Raw genomic sequence first — 17,404 nt, 5'->3', positions numbered from 1 at the left:
TCAAATAACCAGAACTTTCTTATTTCTTGACCATTTTCTGTAATTGAGGTATCAAATTAAAGAGCAGATACTTTCTAAAAATGTGGTTTTCTTTTTGAAACCCAGATACAGCCCGCCAAATGACTTTTTGGTATCCCCTCTTCAAATTGTTTTTGCTCACTCATGCGTGAATGAGAAATAATCTTAGTAGTTTAAGATGAAAGAAGAGATTCTAAGCTTTACGATGGTAGGTCATTTGTCTATTGTATTTGTGATTAAGTTATGATAAATCATCAATAAATCTCGGTTTCGTTTTTTGTGGGACGCACTGTAGATGCTTGCTGTAATATATATTTCAGGTACCACCTGTGTTACCTTGTCATGACATTCTTGTTTCAATCCTTGGATTATTTTGTCGGTATAAAGGGGAATCACAGTAAAAGCCTAGTATTTGATGAAATTATTAAATGAATTGAATTATTCATAAATTCATTATTTTTGTTTGTTGTCAGGGTGATGCGAATGACCAGTGCAAGGCTGCGGAGATGAAGATGTTCGGTCAGCTGACTAGAGATACCATGGAATGGCACCCAGACAAACTGCTCTGCAAACGATTCAATGTGGCGGATCCATACCCCGAGTGAGTTTTCATTATTTTATATTTATTCATATTTCCCCAGGGGAGCCCATTCAGCAAAAGTTGATCTCCTATGAGGCCCTGGATAACAAGAAATACAAGTGTATAGAATTAAAAACAATGAGTATGGGCACGGGCTGAGGAGGGATGACGGGCATGTTTTAAGAAGGGCTTTTGAGTTCAAAGTGGATGGTTCGAAGAGGAGAGGACGGCCAAAGAACACATGGAAGAGGAGGAGGAGAGTGGGAGGGTAGGGTTGAGGATGGAGGATGCGCGGAATCAGGCAAAGTAGAGTGAGGGAGTAAGGGCGATTGCTGCGAGTGTGAGGTGAATCTGGGCACTCCTGTTCACGGGTTCAAACCAGATTTAAAACTGAGGATTGATGATGATGGTGATGATGGTGGTGATGATGATGATGATGATGATGAGGCAAAGTAGAGGGAGGGAGTAAGGGTGATTGCTGCGAGTGTGAGGTGAATCCGGCCACCCCCGTTCATGGGGAAAAAACAGATTTAAAACTGAGGTTTGATGATGATGATGATGGTGGTGTTGGTGGTGGTGGTGGTGATGATGATGATGATGATGATGATGATGATGATGATGATGATGATGATGATGATGATGGTGGTGGTGATGATAATGATGATGATGATGATGGTGATGATGATGATGATGATGGTGATGATGATGATGATGGTGATGATGATGGTGATGATGATGATGATGATGATGGTGATGATGATGATGATGATGATGATGGTGATGATGGTGATGATGATGATGATGGTGATGATGATGATGATGATGATGATGATGATGAAAAGCAATGAATGAGGATGATTCATAAACAGTCATCAGGTCATAAGATTTTTTTAATTTGCAACCAGCATTGGACCCTATAAAGAGCTATAGAAGTGTGATGTCATCAATTTCTATTTTTTCATTTCAGCATAATTTTTATACCAATACCATATTTCAATAGAGCAAGATAAAATACCTCTAAACCCCAATTAGGTTGGAGTCAGCTAGAATAGATCATCTTTCAAATAGTTATGATAGACAATGCTCTAAAAGCTGTTTTCGATTAAAAATTACTGTGAAGTGTTTCCATACATGTATTCACATTTCTTTACCAAAATATGAAATGTATGAATACAATATCATCAGTTGTAAAATCTCTGAAGCTTCTCTCCAAATTGAAAAAGCCCCAAAATATTCAACCATCTACATGTACATTCATTTAGCATCATTAAAAAGCCATTTGTGCATAATGTTTTCAGAGGTTTTCAAATATGATTGCCTTAGGTAGAGAAATATATTATACAAAACATATATGGATTATATAGCTTGTGATTGTCAATTATCTGGATGATTAAATATCCATTGATTCATACTTAGTATACAAAGAGTTCTTTGTGTTTTAGGTCAAGATCTTTTTTTTTTTTTTTACTGCATACCACAAATTTATAAAACAAGTGTGAATGAGCTATTCAAGTTTGTCCATGGGTGTGGGTACAATAATACATTTTAAATGCATCAATGACACAGAGATCTGTCACGGGTATCTGTAATTCATTCTCTTTAAAGGTCTGTGGTTGTGTAAGAAAGAAAACGTAGAGAAGTTCAAGGATTTTAGAGCTTTTTTGATTGTGAAAAAATTCAGAAGATGCAGACTTTCTGACGGGAATGAGTATATAGTGCTTGGTCACATTGGTCAAAGCCATAGTTGTGTAAGAAAAACAAATGAGGAATGAGGGAAGAAGTGTTTCTGTGAATCGAAGTTATTTCTTCTGTTTGTTCAATTGCATATTGTGTTTAATTTATTTCCATGGCCACTGGCCATGCTGTTCCTGCTGAAGTTACTCTTTCAGTATATATTTTTTATTTCATGATTCAGTGGCTAGAGTCTATGGTACAATACCAATGATATACATGTCGCGTTTGAATATAAAATTTACAATAATTTTTTCAGAGGAATATAGTCAGATATGTATGGAAACCTGTAAAAGAGTTTATACAATCCATTATTATTCAATTGTCTTTTTCTTCAAAATCTATTTCGTTTCTTAAAGATGAAAGAATTAAAAAAGTCAAATGGGTAATACTTTTTACAATACATTTGCTGTGCACTTTTTTGTGTGCAGTATAACTTTATGAAGAAACAAAGTACCTTATTAGGAAAGGATTGTGCTATCCCAAACAGGAAGTAAAGATAACTGGCTTTCTTGTACCATATTAATCAGAAATATGCTAATATTAATCACTATGTTTGTCATGATGTCAAAACACCTTACATTTTACAAGGTACACATTTTCTTTAAGGAAGGACTTTTCTTGTTACGACATGCTATATTGAAGGCACAGCAAGTTGTACTTGGAAACAACTCAAGCTTGTAATTGTTTATGAAACCAATTTATAAAAAAAAACAATTATCAATGCTTAATTTGCTTAACCATGTGCATATTAGTGAATGAACACTCTTCCTATACTCTATTGATGCACAAATACCTTTCTGGGGAGAAAACTGATGAATCATAAATCCCCTTAATAATTGCAAAATTTTGAAAAGAAGCAATCCCAAAAGGGATTTGAGTCTCTTGATTGGTAAATATTTATTGAATAGGGCAGAGCCAGTGTTCAAAAATTTACATCATATATTTATCATCAATTGTTTTTGTTTAGTTAGCATTGAAGCAATAAACAATGAAGGGTGTCTCCAGTTTTAATTATACACCATGTGTATTGCTGTTCTATGGATCCAATAGTCCGCGCTTCAAACCAACCACAATTATTACCTCAAAATCTGTTACAAATATTGCAAGGGTGAATATTTGATGAATATACAATAACATTTAACAGCTCATGACTCCAAAATGTAAATTAACCACCTATTTAATTTTTTGTCCTCCCCATGTACTCAGTTCTTTTTTTAATATTTGTATCATTTTCGAGGGGATCATATGTTTACTTTATTCATGTATGACTCCATTTTCAACCAATCATTTAAAAGGAGGTCACATTAGATAGTTGCATGACTTCATTTGCAACTATTTTGCACCAAACCTCAAAGCTTTTGTCCTGATAAAACAAGTTCGTGTAAAATGGATGATGATATAATTGCATTGCCCTCTTCATGTACCTGTTTTTACAGTAGGCGGTTTCAAACCGCCTCGATCACAAGAATCACTGTTAAAATACGAGAACATTTTTATGCTAAAAAATACCCATTAATTATTCCTGCATTCACACCGCCCCGAAACATACCCTTCGGGATAAATTCCTGAAGTTAGGAGCATGCGCAGTATGGTCTAATAAGCAGGCAAGGCGCGAGATTCAAAACCAATAGCCCAGCAGCCACCCACGGCGCCCGCGCCCAACGACACGCTGGGCTAAAAGTTCCCGTAAATTGCTTTCACATTGCCAAAATACCTGCGACCTTGGAAAAATCCCCCCGAAAGTTCTCGTAATTTCGCCAAGTACCTACTATTTAGCGGGTATTTTCTTTCGGGGAAATTACGCGTAGTTTGCTTTCACATTACCAAAATACCTGGTATTTTCTGATCGGGGTAAATTTCCCGATCAGAGAATACCTGGAACTGACGAACTTCGAGGCGGTCTGAAACCACCTAGTGACACCTTTTTGAAAGCTTGGGAAACATTTTAAGTGTTTGTCAGTGGTTAGGGACTTGTTCTGTAGTTGTCTGTAGTTGTCACTGTTTTCATAACCTGTCAGAGAATACGGTTTTGTTATGGGTGTAATATCATAGAAAACACCCACATGAGGACATATTTTTAGCTGCATAGTGCATCAAGACCTATATCCTGGAACCTTTGATAATAAAATAGAGGAATTTTGATGAAGGAAATATCATGCAATATACAATGATGATGCGTGCATGGATCATGGAGTAGATTGTAAGAAAAGAAACTATTTTGGGCATGTTCGTCAGGTATTTTTGTTATATGTATTTCCTTCTTGCCCAACCAATTTAAGTATTTATTTAAAAACTGTAAACCCTTTCTTGCCCCCACATATGATTTTTTTTTAAGGTGGAATTTTTTCTTAAATAGAAAGTTGTTTAGAAAAAATTTTAGAGAAACAAATAGATGTTCAGTTTCGACAAAATTAGACAAACAAGAAAATTATGATTTTTTCTAATCAAAAGTTGTCATGTTTCTAGCTATGGGAATGTTGATTTAGCTGCATACTTGATACCATTTGCTCTGATGGACAAAGTAATCAAAGTATTGTCTTTTCCACCTTCTTTTTTTAAAGGATACTTTTCTATTATGAGGACATTTAAAGGACAAGTCCACCCCAACAAAAACCTGATTTGAATAAAAAGAGAAAAATCCAACAAGCATAACATGGAAAACTTTATCAATAAAATAAGAAAGTTATGACATTTAAAAATTTTGCCTGATTTCCCCCAAAAGTTTCATTCACATCCTGGACTGTATGAAAATGAGGGGACTGATGACGTCACCCACTCACTATTTCGTTTGTATTTTATTATATGAAAATTTATTTAATTATTAATTATTAATTAATTTAACGATTAATTCCTCCCTGAATATGTGGGGTTACCATTGTTTTAACATTTTATGGTTCAGTCAAGTCGGTCCTTAAATTGCAAAATTTGTAAAAACTGAAATATTGTATAATTCCATCAATAAAAAACTAAAGAAATAGTGAGGGACTTCATCGACTCTCTAATTTGTATGTCACTGAATTGTACATACAACTATTTTGTGAAAAATGAGTGAAAGTTTAAAATGTCATATTCCGATTTTGATGAAATTTTCAGCGTTATGCTTGTTGGATTTTTCTCTGATTCAAATCAACATTTTTCTGGAGTAGATTTGACCTTTATAATGTACTTATTCAATATTTTGATTTACTACCCTGAGGAAAAACGTGCTTTATAGGAGATCACCACAAAGTCTTGACAAATAGATGCAAATGGGAGAGCTGTCCCTACCATTTGTTGCACTTTTCTCACCATATTACCTTTTTCAGATTTATATAGTATTTTTCAGATTTATATAGTCTTTTTCAGATTTATATAGTCTTTTTCAGATTTATATAGTCTTTTTCAGATTTATATAGTCTTTTTCAGATTTATATAGTCTTTTTCATATTTACATAGTCTTTTATAGTTTTATAGCTTTATTGTTGGGGGGGATTAATTATTCACTATCTATTTCAAATGTTTAAATGTAGACATCTATCAGTCATCTTAGTTTATGAACAGTCATAACTTTCTTATTCCTTGTCTTACCTTTTCCCCAAACTTTTGACATTCTCTTTTTATTTGCTTTTTCACAAATAATTTGTTACTATTTATGTCATCATCATTATAGATTTGTCATCATCATCATAATCATCATACATGTATCATCACCATCATCATCATCATCACCACCATCATCATCATCATTATCACCATCATCACCACCACCATCATCCCCTCCTTATTCTCATCCTCATAATCATCATTATCATACATGTATCATCATCATCATTATCATTATCATCATCATCCCCATCATCATCATCACCAACATCATTATCACCATCATCATTATCACCACCATTATCATCATCCATACAGCACTTGGAGATCTTGTTATAGTACTTGGCACGAAACAGAATATGATTATTGATATCATTTTCAGATCGTCCATTGTTGGTCTTCCGACCGTGAAGAAGGACAAGTATTCTGTATTTAACTTCCTTGAGATCCAGCAATCGACCAGTGCTCAGATGGATATATACCCTACTCAACCAGAATTGCCTCAAGGTAAGAGGCGCGTTTCCTCTGCAAAATTTTCTCACAATCACTCCTGGGTAGTGTCTGATACACTGGTAAAATCAGGAGATAATAAATTGGATTGTAACCACAATGTCATCTCAGAACAAAAACTGAGACATTTTGGTGTTTTCATAGCACAATATGGCATCAAATTTGTTTAAACATTAGAGGTCAAGTCCACCCCACAAAAATGTTGATTTGAATAAATATAGACAAATCAAACAAGCAAAATGCTGAAAATTTCATCAAAATCGGATGTAAAATAAGAAAGTTATGACATTTTAAAGTTTTTCTTATTTTTCACAAAACAGTGATATGCACAACTCAATGAGACAGTCGATGATGTCCCTCACTATTCTTTTGTTTTCTATTGTTTGAATTATACAATATTTCATTTTTTATATATTTGACAATAAGGACCAACTTGACTGAATCATTTAGTATTAAACAATGCTCATTCCACATGTTCAGATAGGAATTAATCGTTGTTTCTCTTGACAAATGAGGAGAAATATAGGATATTCCCTATTTTATATAATAAAATACAAAAGAAATAGTGAGTGGATGATGTCATCAGTCTCCTCATTTGCATATAACTGTTTTGTGAAATTAAGCAAAACTTTAAAAATGTCATAACTTTCTTATTTTACATCCGATTTTTATGAAATGTTCAGTGTTATGCATGTTGGATTTTTCTCTTTTTATTCAAATCAACTTTTTGTTGGAGTGGACTTGTCCTTTAATCTTAAAGAAACTGTTATTTACATGTAGTCCCTATGTTTATCTGGCTATATAATACCGTGGAAAAAACAGTGATTCTCTCAATCCATTGCAGCTGAAATTAAAAAAATTCAAATTACTTGAAATATGTACTTTTGATAGTTATCGCTGTATTTCCATATCACAGACAAGGCTTCACTTAGCGGTTTTCTGCATGGATATCTGCACACTCCTAATCTTCAATTCATTCATAGCTATACAATAACATTTGATGGTGTGGAATGGGCTGGATCATTAACTTTTTAAAAGGCCTTATCCTATAATGAGATATAACAATGGATTTATATGCTACAGCTGTAAATATAATTCATCTCTTTGGTTACATGAATATGTTGGAACCAACCCAAATCTAGGAGTGTTTATTATTCCTATCAACCAGAGGCCAAACATCTATGAATAATTTGATTGCAAGGTTTGCTTCTATTGTTTTCAGCAATATTATACAAAGTCAATCTCACTGGCTTGCAAATCAGAAATTATTCTATATTTTGAAAGTGCATGTCAGACCCAAATATGCTCCAAAAATTTGTAATTTCAAGTAGAAATTCAATGCAAATTGTGTTACTAACCAAATATTCATAAATGTATCATTGCCTTTACTTTTACTGATTTACTGTTTCTTCAATGAGTTCCATAAAAAAAGGTGAACAAATGAAGAGATAAAAATGTTTGTAAAAATATATAAGAAAACATATGAATATCATTATTTAACACAAAATAGTTTTTAGCAAAACCCCATAGAAAGTTTGTAAAAAGAATGATACTAAAGATAGTTTTTTTTTTTTTTTTTTTTTTTTTTGGGGGGGGGAATTATTCAATTAGAACATATGTTAACTGTCAATGTGAACAGAACTTTAAAGTACTGTATGTCTATTTCAAAGACCAAACCAGTTCCACATCATCATACTACTTTCTTGATAACAGTTGCATCAAAAGATGTAGTAGAAGAGCCATCGAGAGGAGCTTCTGAGAAAAAATCAAGATGGGACCAACATCCTGGTATCCTTGCCAATGTTGGATCTAAGAAAGAGATTCAAGATGATGAAAATCAACAAAAGAGCAAGGTGAGAACTATATATATAAGAAAGCTTGGAGACAAGGGATTACTGTATTGGAATTTCATAGCCTAAAGATAGTTGCAGTTGAAGTAATGATATAGTTTGGTTGTCTGGAGAGGTGATTCTAATCCCAATCTTGTTACCACCCCTTTTCCTATTACACTTATAGAATTTTCTCTGCTTAAATTTTTTGTCATTTCCTTTGACCATTGACAAGACTTTTCTGTGTTATATCTCATTTCCTTAAAGTTTATATTTGAATCATTTTCTCAAGATATGAAAATGAAAGGTAGTCATATAAAATGATCTGAAGTGTTAGTCCTGGAAGAGATCACCAGCAGGCATGTTTTCTTGTCCAAGTATCCATGATAATTTGACCAGACAGAACAGTAGTTTGGCTTTGTTCATGTAAAAGGTATTCCGTATGCAATAATTAAAGGTCTGCTTTAGCTTTTCGGGTCAGTACTTGCAACTGCTGGGATCACGCTCTTTCTAAAGCATGGTGCAAACTATCTGTTTCAGGTCACAGAATTGTACGTTTTTTTTTTTTACAGTGCCAGAGTTGTCACCAAGGAATTTTTAGTGGTGGAAATGATTTTATTGTCTAACTGGTACCTTGTTAGAAGGATCACAGGGGACCAAAATTAGTTGGTTTTCAGGGCTTATCGGCTCAAACATTGAAAATATCATTTCCATTTAATTTTTTCATTGGGGAAATTAGTGCTGGTTGGTCAGGTGTAAAATTGCATTGATTGCGTTCAAATTTTTTTTGAGTGATCGAAGGTTCTGACCAGCAGTCACCGCTGTAGTGACAACACTGACCAGTGTAGTGCAGTGAATTGTAAAAATGGTTTATATAAAGATATACAGTGCGTATCAAAAAAAAGTTCACACTTTGAAAAAGCCCTGGGAATTTAAAAATATACAACATGTGGGTAATTTTTTCACATGTATTCTTGGGTTTGGGTCTCATCTATCCAATGAAAGTAAAAGTTTTGACAGAATGTTACACTTGAGTGAGCACTGTTCATTTTTGTAAAGCTCACAGAAATCTGTTTGCGCAGAAATGCTCGCTTTCACGCTGTGTCAAGGGGAAAGGGCGAAATCCAACTTACCTTGCGAAACATTTCTCATACATTTCCCTTGCACTTTTAGTCAATTGAAATAAAACGGATACATTCAAGCATTTTGTAACAATTTTGCCACCCAAATTGAAATTTCAACACTTAGTAAGCACAACCTTTACCTTTTTTGTATCTGAGGACATAACTGAATCTGAACAAAAATTTATAATTGACATTTCCAGCATTTTTTCACTAAGTTTTTATCATTTAAAGTGGGTTTACATTTCATTTTTCATTTAATACTTGTTTCTCCACACTTTTTCCAAGCTTGACGATGATGATCAAATAAATGAAAATCAAGCCTTAGCCATTTCATGTAAATCACAGCTCAGTGTAAAGCAAATATCGTCACGATGGCCTCGGTGAGTGGGGGAGTGGGGTGGGGCGCAATGCACTCTTCGAAGTGTTTTGGGCAAGGAAACAAGTTAAAAAAGGTTAAAGATATCTTCAAATATATTTTACTAGCTAAATTCCATGTGTTCTCCATGATTAAGGTCTACTGTTATTCGCATAACTATTTCAAAGTTCTACGCAAATCATTTTTCACTAACTTTTCAAAAGTAAGTGGTGCTCACTCAAGCGGAATATTTTTCGACAGTTATATCGTCATTTGCTCAAATGGATCTGTACACATGTTAAAATGTGGAAAAATCTTCAGGATATTACAAATGTATAATTTTACAGGATTTTTTCTAAGTGTCAACTTTTTTTTTGATACGCACTGTATAATACTACATATTAGTCTTGAAGATCATAGTTAAGGTATTATTGAGCTTGTAACAAAAGGGCCAAGTGGCTTCAGTCATCTGTTTTGTTATCTGCGGAAAAAGTTGTCCATATAATGTACCTTGAGTGATTGTCGAAAATTGCTAGGGGAAACAATCCATAGTGTAAAGCCAATTATGGTATTGCAACCCTACCTTCCCCATTTAAAACAAAACGGTGATTACTTAATGCCCTGTGATATCCTGCTGTGACATCCTGAAATAGAAAAAATCTTATTAAAACTCAAAACGAAGATAATTGACTAAACAATATTGGAATTCCAAATAGGTGTGGTTTACCAATACAATTTGGTATGGTTTCTTTGTTTTATTATTTTTGTTATTATGAGGAAGGGTTTTGCACCAAAATGCTCATGTTAAAAGTAGTAGTTCTTTGTATTTATTTTCCAGTGTTGCCCCAATTGAAGAGAGAGTAATAATGATTTGCTTTTTTCCCCTATTTTATACTTTATACTTTCCATTTGATAACCCCCCCCCCACAACACCGAACACCTTTTAATGTGAAAATAGTATTATAGTAATCTTTGTTAATCATATTTTAAAACTATAACAGTAGAGCTGCAGGCATGTAAATACATTTCTTGTAAATACTGGATCCAGAGTGCTTATTTCTTAGTTTTAATTTATTTTGTTGAAAAAGTGAAGAAAGGTTGTCCAAATTAGTAGATCATTGTATTTTTGTTCTCGTGTAGTCCCATTTTGAAGATAGAGTAATGGTGATTCACTCACTTTTTCCTTGTTTCTAATTCTTGAATGCCCATCTGATCGCCCCCTCCCCTCCTGCAACACGTAAGGCCTCATACTGTGATATGAGAAATAAACATGAAACTAGAATGGTCTCTTTGCATTGTCATGCATTTTTATATGACACCTAGATAGATCCTTGTGATGTGATTGGTTGTTTGATATCGTTCATTCAGCCCATATTTCAATGATGTCATCAACCGTGCAAATTAGGATCCATACGATTTTGTCCATTGCACTCGCGCACCGAGACTGCAGCTGCAGGCACCAGCAGTGCGCATGTTGTAATGACGTAACAATCAATAGCACTGCTTGAGCATGTTGTGCATCGAAATTCATAAATTTCATATGAAAAAAAAAAAATCAATTTTTAGGTGTCATATAAACCAAATAATGAATGTTTCTTCATTCGTGCAATGGACAGAATACTTAATTTGGTGAAAGATGAAATAATGATCCATTCACCTCATGAAGTATTCTGTCCATTGCACTCATAAACATTCATTATTTATATACTATTCTATTGTATTTCCCAAACCTAGATTATAGAGTATGAAGTTCCCATCCAGGATTCAACTGGAGAGGGTGATGACAAGCCCCGTCTTCCATTAGATCTCTTTCAAGCCATCTTCCTGGACTCAGATACCAGCAGCAGCAGCAGTGAGGAGGATCATGACAGTGATGGTGAGGGGGATCGGAAGAAACCCGATGGGCCACCGCTTGCTGAACTCCAGACTGCACAAGGTAAGACGGTCTTATGCATGATTATGAGATTTAAAAGAAGATTTTGTGGAAGTTTTTAAAGAATATGTGTTTAAAGATGAATTTGTTTCGATTCTCACTACAGTGCTTTATTCCCCTGAGTATTTTATATCCATTGGTGTAGTATTATACATAATTTAAAACAATTAACGAGAGAGGATATAATATCAAATTCTTTTTTAGAGAGTAATGATAGAGATAAAGGGAAACAGGACATTGAAATATGGTTGTACACATGTTATACCATCTTTAATTTTTTGTTTGATATGTTGGGGTTCTTTGCATGAAAAGGATGCATGTCTTTATGTCTTTATTGGTGTCATTTGCTGTCATCATTTTTGTTTTATTATTGTATGTCTAACCCACTTTATTTTCGGAGTGACCTTGACCTTTAAAGTTCAAATTCACCCCAACAATATGTGAAATAAGTTATGATGATATACAATTTTGCTTTTGTAATTCTTTTGTATTTTGTTATATGGGGTATTAAATATTTCATATTTTCTAGATTTAATGAAAGGAAGTTCTTGATTGAATCATGATAAAGTACAAAAATTGCAATTTACTGCATTCAAGCCATCTTTTCTATAATAGGAGGTTTGATTCTTCATATTTCAACTGAAAAAATAGTGTCTGTAACATCAACTTCTGCATTTGCACACTGTCCATGGTAGATACAAACTGTTGTAAAAAATGAAATATCATAGCTTTCTTATATTCCATCTAATTCTGATGAGATTTTCAGTGTTATGCTTATTATCTTTCATCTTACTGGTGGGATGTGAACTAGGTGATAACATAAAGAGTACAACTTTATTTGTTGTACTACTGGTATATAATTCTGAAATTCTATCTGTTCATTTAGAAATGTTATATGAATCACAACTTGAAATACTATACATTTCCGTGCAAGGTGATGCCTTGTACAACACCTACACAAAGGGCGGAACAAAAATAAATTTATAGGGTGTCAAGAATGAATGATTCATCTCCATGACGATAAGTGTGTGGTTGTCTGTCCCGTATTTGGAGTAAATGGAACAGGAATCATCATATCGCTCCTGCCCTCAAAGTCTTTGTCATCTTCTATTTTGTCTTTTCAATGGGGAAGTTCACCCTTATTTGAATGTGGTTTTGATAAAAGAAATGATAATGAGACATGATAGTTGTGTGAAATGTATCAAAGAATGACAGAGATAAGGAAACTGCATCAAAGAATAATAGACTTATAAATTATAAAGTTTTTTTAATGACGTCACATACAAGTAGCTCACCCATTTGTCATTTGCTAAAAATTCTAAAGATTTCCGTTTCAGATGGTGCATGATGAATGCATATTTTTCTCTGTTTTTCCCTTTCTCACAAAAACATGCATGAAATATGTGTCAGATGATATGAATTAGCATGTATAAACTCAATTTCAACTTTCAGATTATTTTTTCTAATTTGTCTGAATTTACATAATCTGACGTAAGGGGATGTTGCTCACGTGTGATGTCACCAAATTGGAAATAACATTAAATCATCTCTATTCTTTGAGTTGTTATAGCCAAATCTTCACATTTTTTCTGCTTTTATTAGAGCCAACTTAACATCAGAGTGGACATCCCTTTTAAATGCGGAAATAGCAAGGAAAGATTCATGGTTCTGTAGTGTATATTATTTGGGGATGTGAGAGTGTAGTTTACTATTGGAAGGTATTGATTTCAAATTGAAAGAGAATGAAAGAGTCCATGGCTTAGCTAAAATGTTAACTCGTCATTTTTTTTCCATTTTTTAAAAACTACTCAATTCATCTGATCGGGAACCCTGAATACTTTGTTACTTTTATTCTTCATTCAAACTCTGTCTCTCTTTTTCTCCCTTCCACTTTTCAACTTAAAGAGCTCTTTCTACCTAATCTCACTTGATTTTTTTCTTCCCTTTATTTCTTCTCTCATTTCCCTTTCTCTATCATTCTCACTCTTTTCTTTTCTTCTATCTTGATATACATGCATCTTTATCTGTATCTTTCCTTCTATCACTCTCCTTATATATTTCTCTATCTCTCTTTATTTGTTTGTTTTTCTTTCTCTCTCCTTCTCTCATCCCCTCCTTCCCCCTCTTTATCTTTCTCTTTCTCTTACTCACAAACACACCCACTCACCCCATATTCTCTCTCTTTCTGTACATTTCTACCCTTTTCCCTTTACCATGTCTGCTTTTGTTCACAACTCTCTCTCTCTCTCCCTCTCTCTCCTCTTCTGCTGCACCTATCTATCCTTTTCTCATCACCCTGCCCTCTCATTGATGTAAAGTGGGATATTGACCCAAGTTGGCGGGAAGAAGTGTGATAAAAAAAGGACCTTTTTTGTGTGGTGAAGGTGTGAGAAACACCGTTCTTAATAGATGCAATGTACCGTGTCTTGCTCAACATAAACAGTGCACAAGGTTGATCTGTTCTATTGATACAAAACTTTGCAACAACAATTTGTAGGTTGTCAAAGCACTGGACCCACATTCCCATCACTTGCAAGGCTTACAAAGGCATATAGTTCATATACATGTAGATCTATTACAAGAAGAAAGTCCTTTTATTGGAAGCCTTTAATAGAGGGGAAGAGTGTGCTGCACATGTATGTTGTGTCGGCCGGGGCCAATTTATCTATTATGTAATTTGATTAATTATGAATTAATTGTGCAAATTTATGCATAGAATCACAAATTTGCTCTAGGTCGTGAGACAAAGTTCTCTAACAATTCCTAAATTTTTGTCTAAACAAAAAGATTTTTGTAAAGATTCTGATTAAATTAATTAAAGGACAAGTCCACCACAACAAAAAGTTGATTCAAATAAAAAGTGAAAAATCCAACAAGCATAACACTGACAATTTCATCAAAATCGGATGTAAAATGAGAAAGTTATCACATTTTAAATTTTTGCTTAATTTCACCAAACAGTTATATGCACATCCTGGTCAGTATACAAATGAGGAGACTGATGACGTCATCCACTCACTATTCTAATTTTCTCTTCATTGTCAAGTGAAACAATGATTAATTCCTCCCTGAACCTGTGGAATTAACATTGTTTTATAGTATATGGTTCAGTCAACTTGGTCCTTATTGTCAAATGTGTAAAAAATTGTATAATTCAAACAATAAAATACGTAAGAAATAGTGAGTGAAGGACATCATCGGCCGACTCATTTGCATGTCACTGAATTGTACATATCACTGTTTTGTGAAAAATAAGCGAAACTTAAAAATGTCATAACTTTCTTATTTTACATCCGATTTTAATGAAATTTTCATTTTGCTAGTTTGATTTTCTCTATTTATTCAAATCAACATTTTTTCTGGAGTGGACTTGACCTTTAAATTGAATGTTTATATACATTACCATAATCTTTCTTTTCTTGTGTATGCTCATTGCTTTCTTAATTTGTTTTGTAGTTCGTTGTTTTATTAATCTCCATTTTTATTTTTTTTTAATGAATATTGTTGGTGACAATATTTCTGTAACTAGAATTGAATTGATTGATTTCAATCACGAAAACACAAGTAAAAGAAAAATTACATTATGGACTGGCCTTGAAGGCTTGAAGGGAAATTCAAATATATTCCCCGCAATAGACAATGGCAAAATGGTGTTCACTGATAGAAGAGCAACTCAATATTTTTATTTTACTACACGTACATATAGTAATCCAAATCAGACATCTAGAGCAAAATCATTAAAAAATAGATATTTTACCCTTTAGGAATAGAATTTTATTGTGTCATGTTTATACCAGGAGGTCTGATTGTGACATTACTATAAGATCGCGTCAGGCTTGGGGACATATATCCAGTGGTTGTCTTATCTTCTGTAACCTTATGACATGTAGTTTTGCTTGCTGCGCAGAGCAATCTGTGTACATCTCTTTCTACGCACCCTCATATGCTTATTTGCGGGACAGTGGAAAATTCAAAGTCAATACAAGCAGAAAGACAGAGCAAAATAGAAATAATATAAATTACTCAATATCAATATTCATGAAGACGAGGGCAATACAGTTTTGTTCAAGACTAGCTCAGATGTCAGATACGGGTAATTGACTGAAAACATTATTTGTACATATATACATTATTTTGTACATGAAATAATGTTTTAGAACAATTTTTGTTTCAATATGCATTATTAAGTACAAAATGTTGTGTAACTTCTGAATCATCTGCCAAAATTTGATCTAAAAAGATGTGAGACTTGAAAGAAAGAGTATCGAAACAGTGCTGGTTCCAATTGTATGTAGTGCACAAAAGTTTAAGAGGTGCAAATTCTACCCAGGTGGCCATGCATTTCCTTATTTGTTTGTGTCTGTGATTTTTTTTAGGGTGTGTTGGCGTATGTTTGGGCAGAAGCAGTAATTTGCATGGCACAGTTACTGCATTTTGACTGAAATTTGTCATATTAGTAGACCGGCAAAACGTCAAAAAGGGCTCTAGATAAGGATTCGACGGCAAAATTTGTTAATGCTTGGCATCCCAGCTAAAAGTCTTGCTGAAATACCCAGGAATAGCGTACGGCCGGATGCCAAGCGCGCTTTTGCGTGAAAGTGTCATTTTAGCGTGAAATCTGAAAGAATGTCGAAAATCACGCATTTTTATATTTTGACGGAATAGGTTAAAAAATTTTATTACCTTTGACATGCGATCCTTTTTATTTGAAATTTCAAATATAAGTCTGATAATACATTTCAAATTTGAATATTACACACACATATATGGCGCAGTGAAACATAAAACCGCAATTTCCTAAAAATAAAAGTTTGTGAAAACTATCAATAGTTTGAAGTTTCTTAACACAACTTAAATTCTTCGATTTAAATGCGTTTACCCATTGAATGTATAGTAAATGGCCTAATGTTATAAATGTTACAAGAATTTTCAATTAAGATGGAAGATATCTCATTTTATGTTATCCGAAAAGAGTTGATATATATTTTACCTGGTGCGCATTTTGAATTAAAAATTGAACATACCGTACATTATGTACATAATTACATGTATAAAGTACATACTAAGAGTTTTTATACTTTGGAAGTTTGGATAGCAAAATTTGTCTTTTCTTGGCATCCCAGCTTAAAGTCTTACGGAAATACTGAGGAATAACGTACGGGCTGATGCTAAGTGCACTTTTGTGTGAAAGTATCATTTTCACGTAAAATCTGAAAGAATGTCGAAAATCATGTATTTGGATATTTTGACGGAATGTGTTTTTTTTACATTTTTTATTTTGATATGCGATAATTCTTATTCGGGGTTAATCAAAATTAAAGGTCTAATAAATATACATTTCAAATTGGAATATTACACACACATATATGGCTATATGGAACACAAAATCGTGATTTACTCAAAATATAAGTTTGTGAAAACTATCAATAGTATAGAATGTTTGTGTTCCGCATCTCAAATTCGTCCATTTTAACGCGTTAATCGAATAAACACATAATAATTGTTTTCATGTCACATATAGTGAAAAAATTTGAAATAAGATGTAAGATATATCATTTTATGTGATCCGAAAGAAAACAATGTACATTTACCGGAATGGCATGTTTTATAAAGACAAACAGCGCATAATACATCTATATTGCAAATGATTATAATTCTATTTATAAGGGAAAGCATCCATATTGTATTGGCAGCGTGCACCCCGCGAGCGTACGCCTGCACACTCTAAGACGGGATAAT

The 17,404-nt window shown here is 33.6% G+C and overlaps 1 protein-coding gene across 1 annotated transcript in view; it reads left to right on the top strand.

Moving 5' to 3' along the window:
- LOC129278413 (G patch domain-containing protein 1-like) overlaps positions 1-12,633 on the top strand; it is a 40,640-nt gene extending 28,007 nt beyond the window's left edge. The window contains exons 12-15 of the mRNA XM_064095677.1: positions 492-619; positions 6,297-6,421; positions 8,138-8,277; positions 11,467-12,633. Coding sequence (XP_063951747.1) covers positions 492-619; positions 6,297-6,421; positions 8,138-8,277; positions 11,467-11,727 — 654 coding nt within the window. The 3' untranslated portion in view covers positions 11,728-12,633. The remainder of the gene's footprint in view (positions 1-491; positions 620-6,296; positions 6,422-8,137; positions 8,278-11,466) is intronic.
- The last annotated feature ends 4,771 nt before the right edge of the window (positions 12,634-17,404 follow it).

Source organism: Lytechinus pictus, chromosome 2, assembly GCF_037042905.1.
Source record: "Lytechinus pictus isolate F3 Inbred chromosome 2, Lp3.0, whole genome shotgun sequence".
In the NCBI taxonomy this organism is placed as follows: domain Eukaryota; kingdom Metazoa; phylum Echinodermata; class Echinoidea; order Temnopleuroida; family Toxopneustidae; genus Lytechinus; species Lytechinus pictus.
Note: the sequence above shows the minus strand (reverse complement) of the source record. Positions and strands in the feature narration are given on the sequence as shown.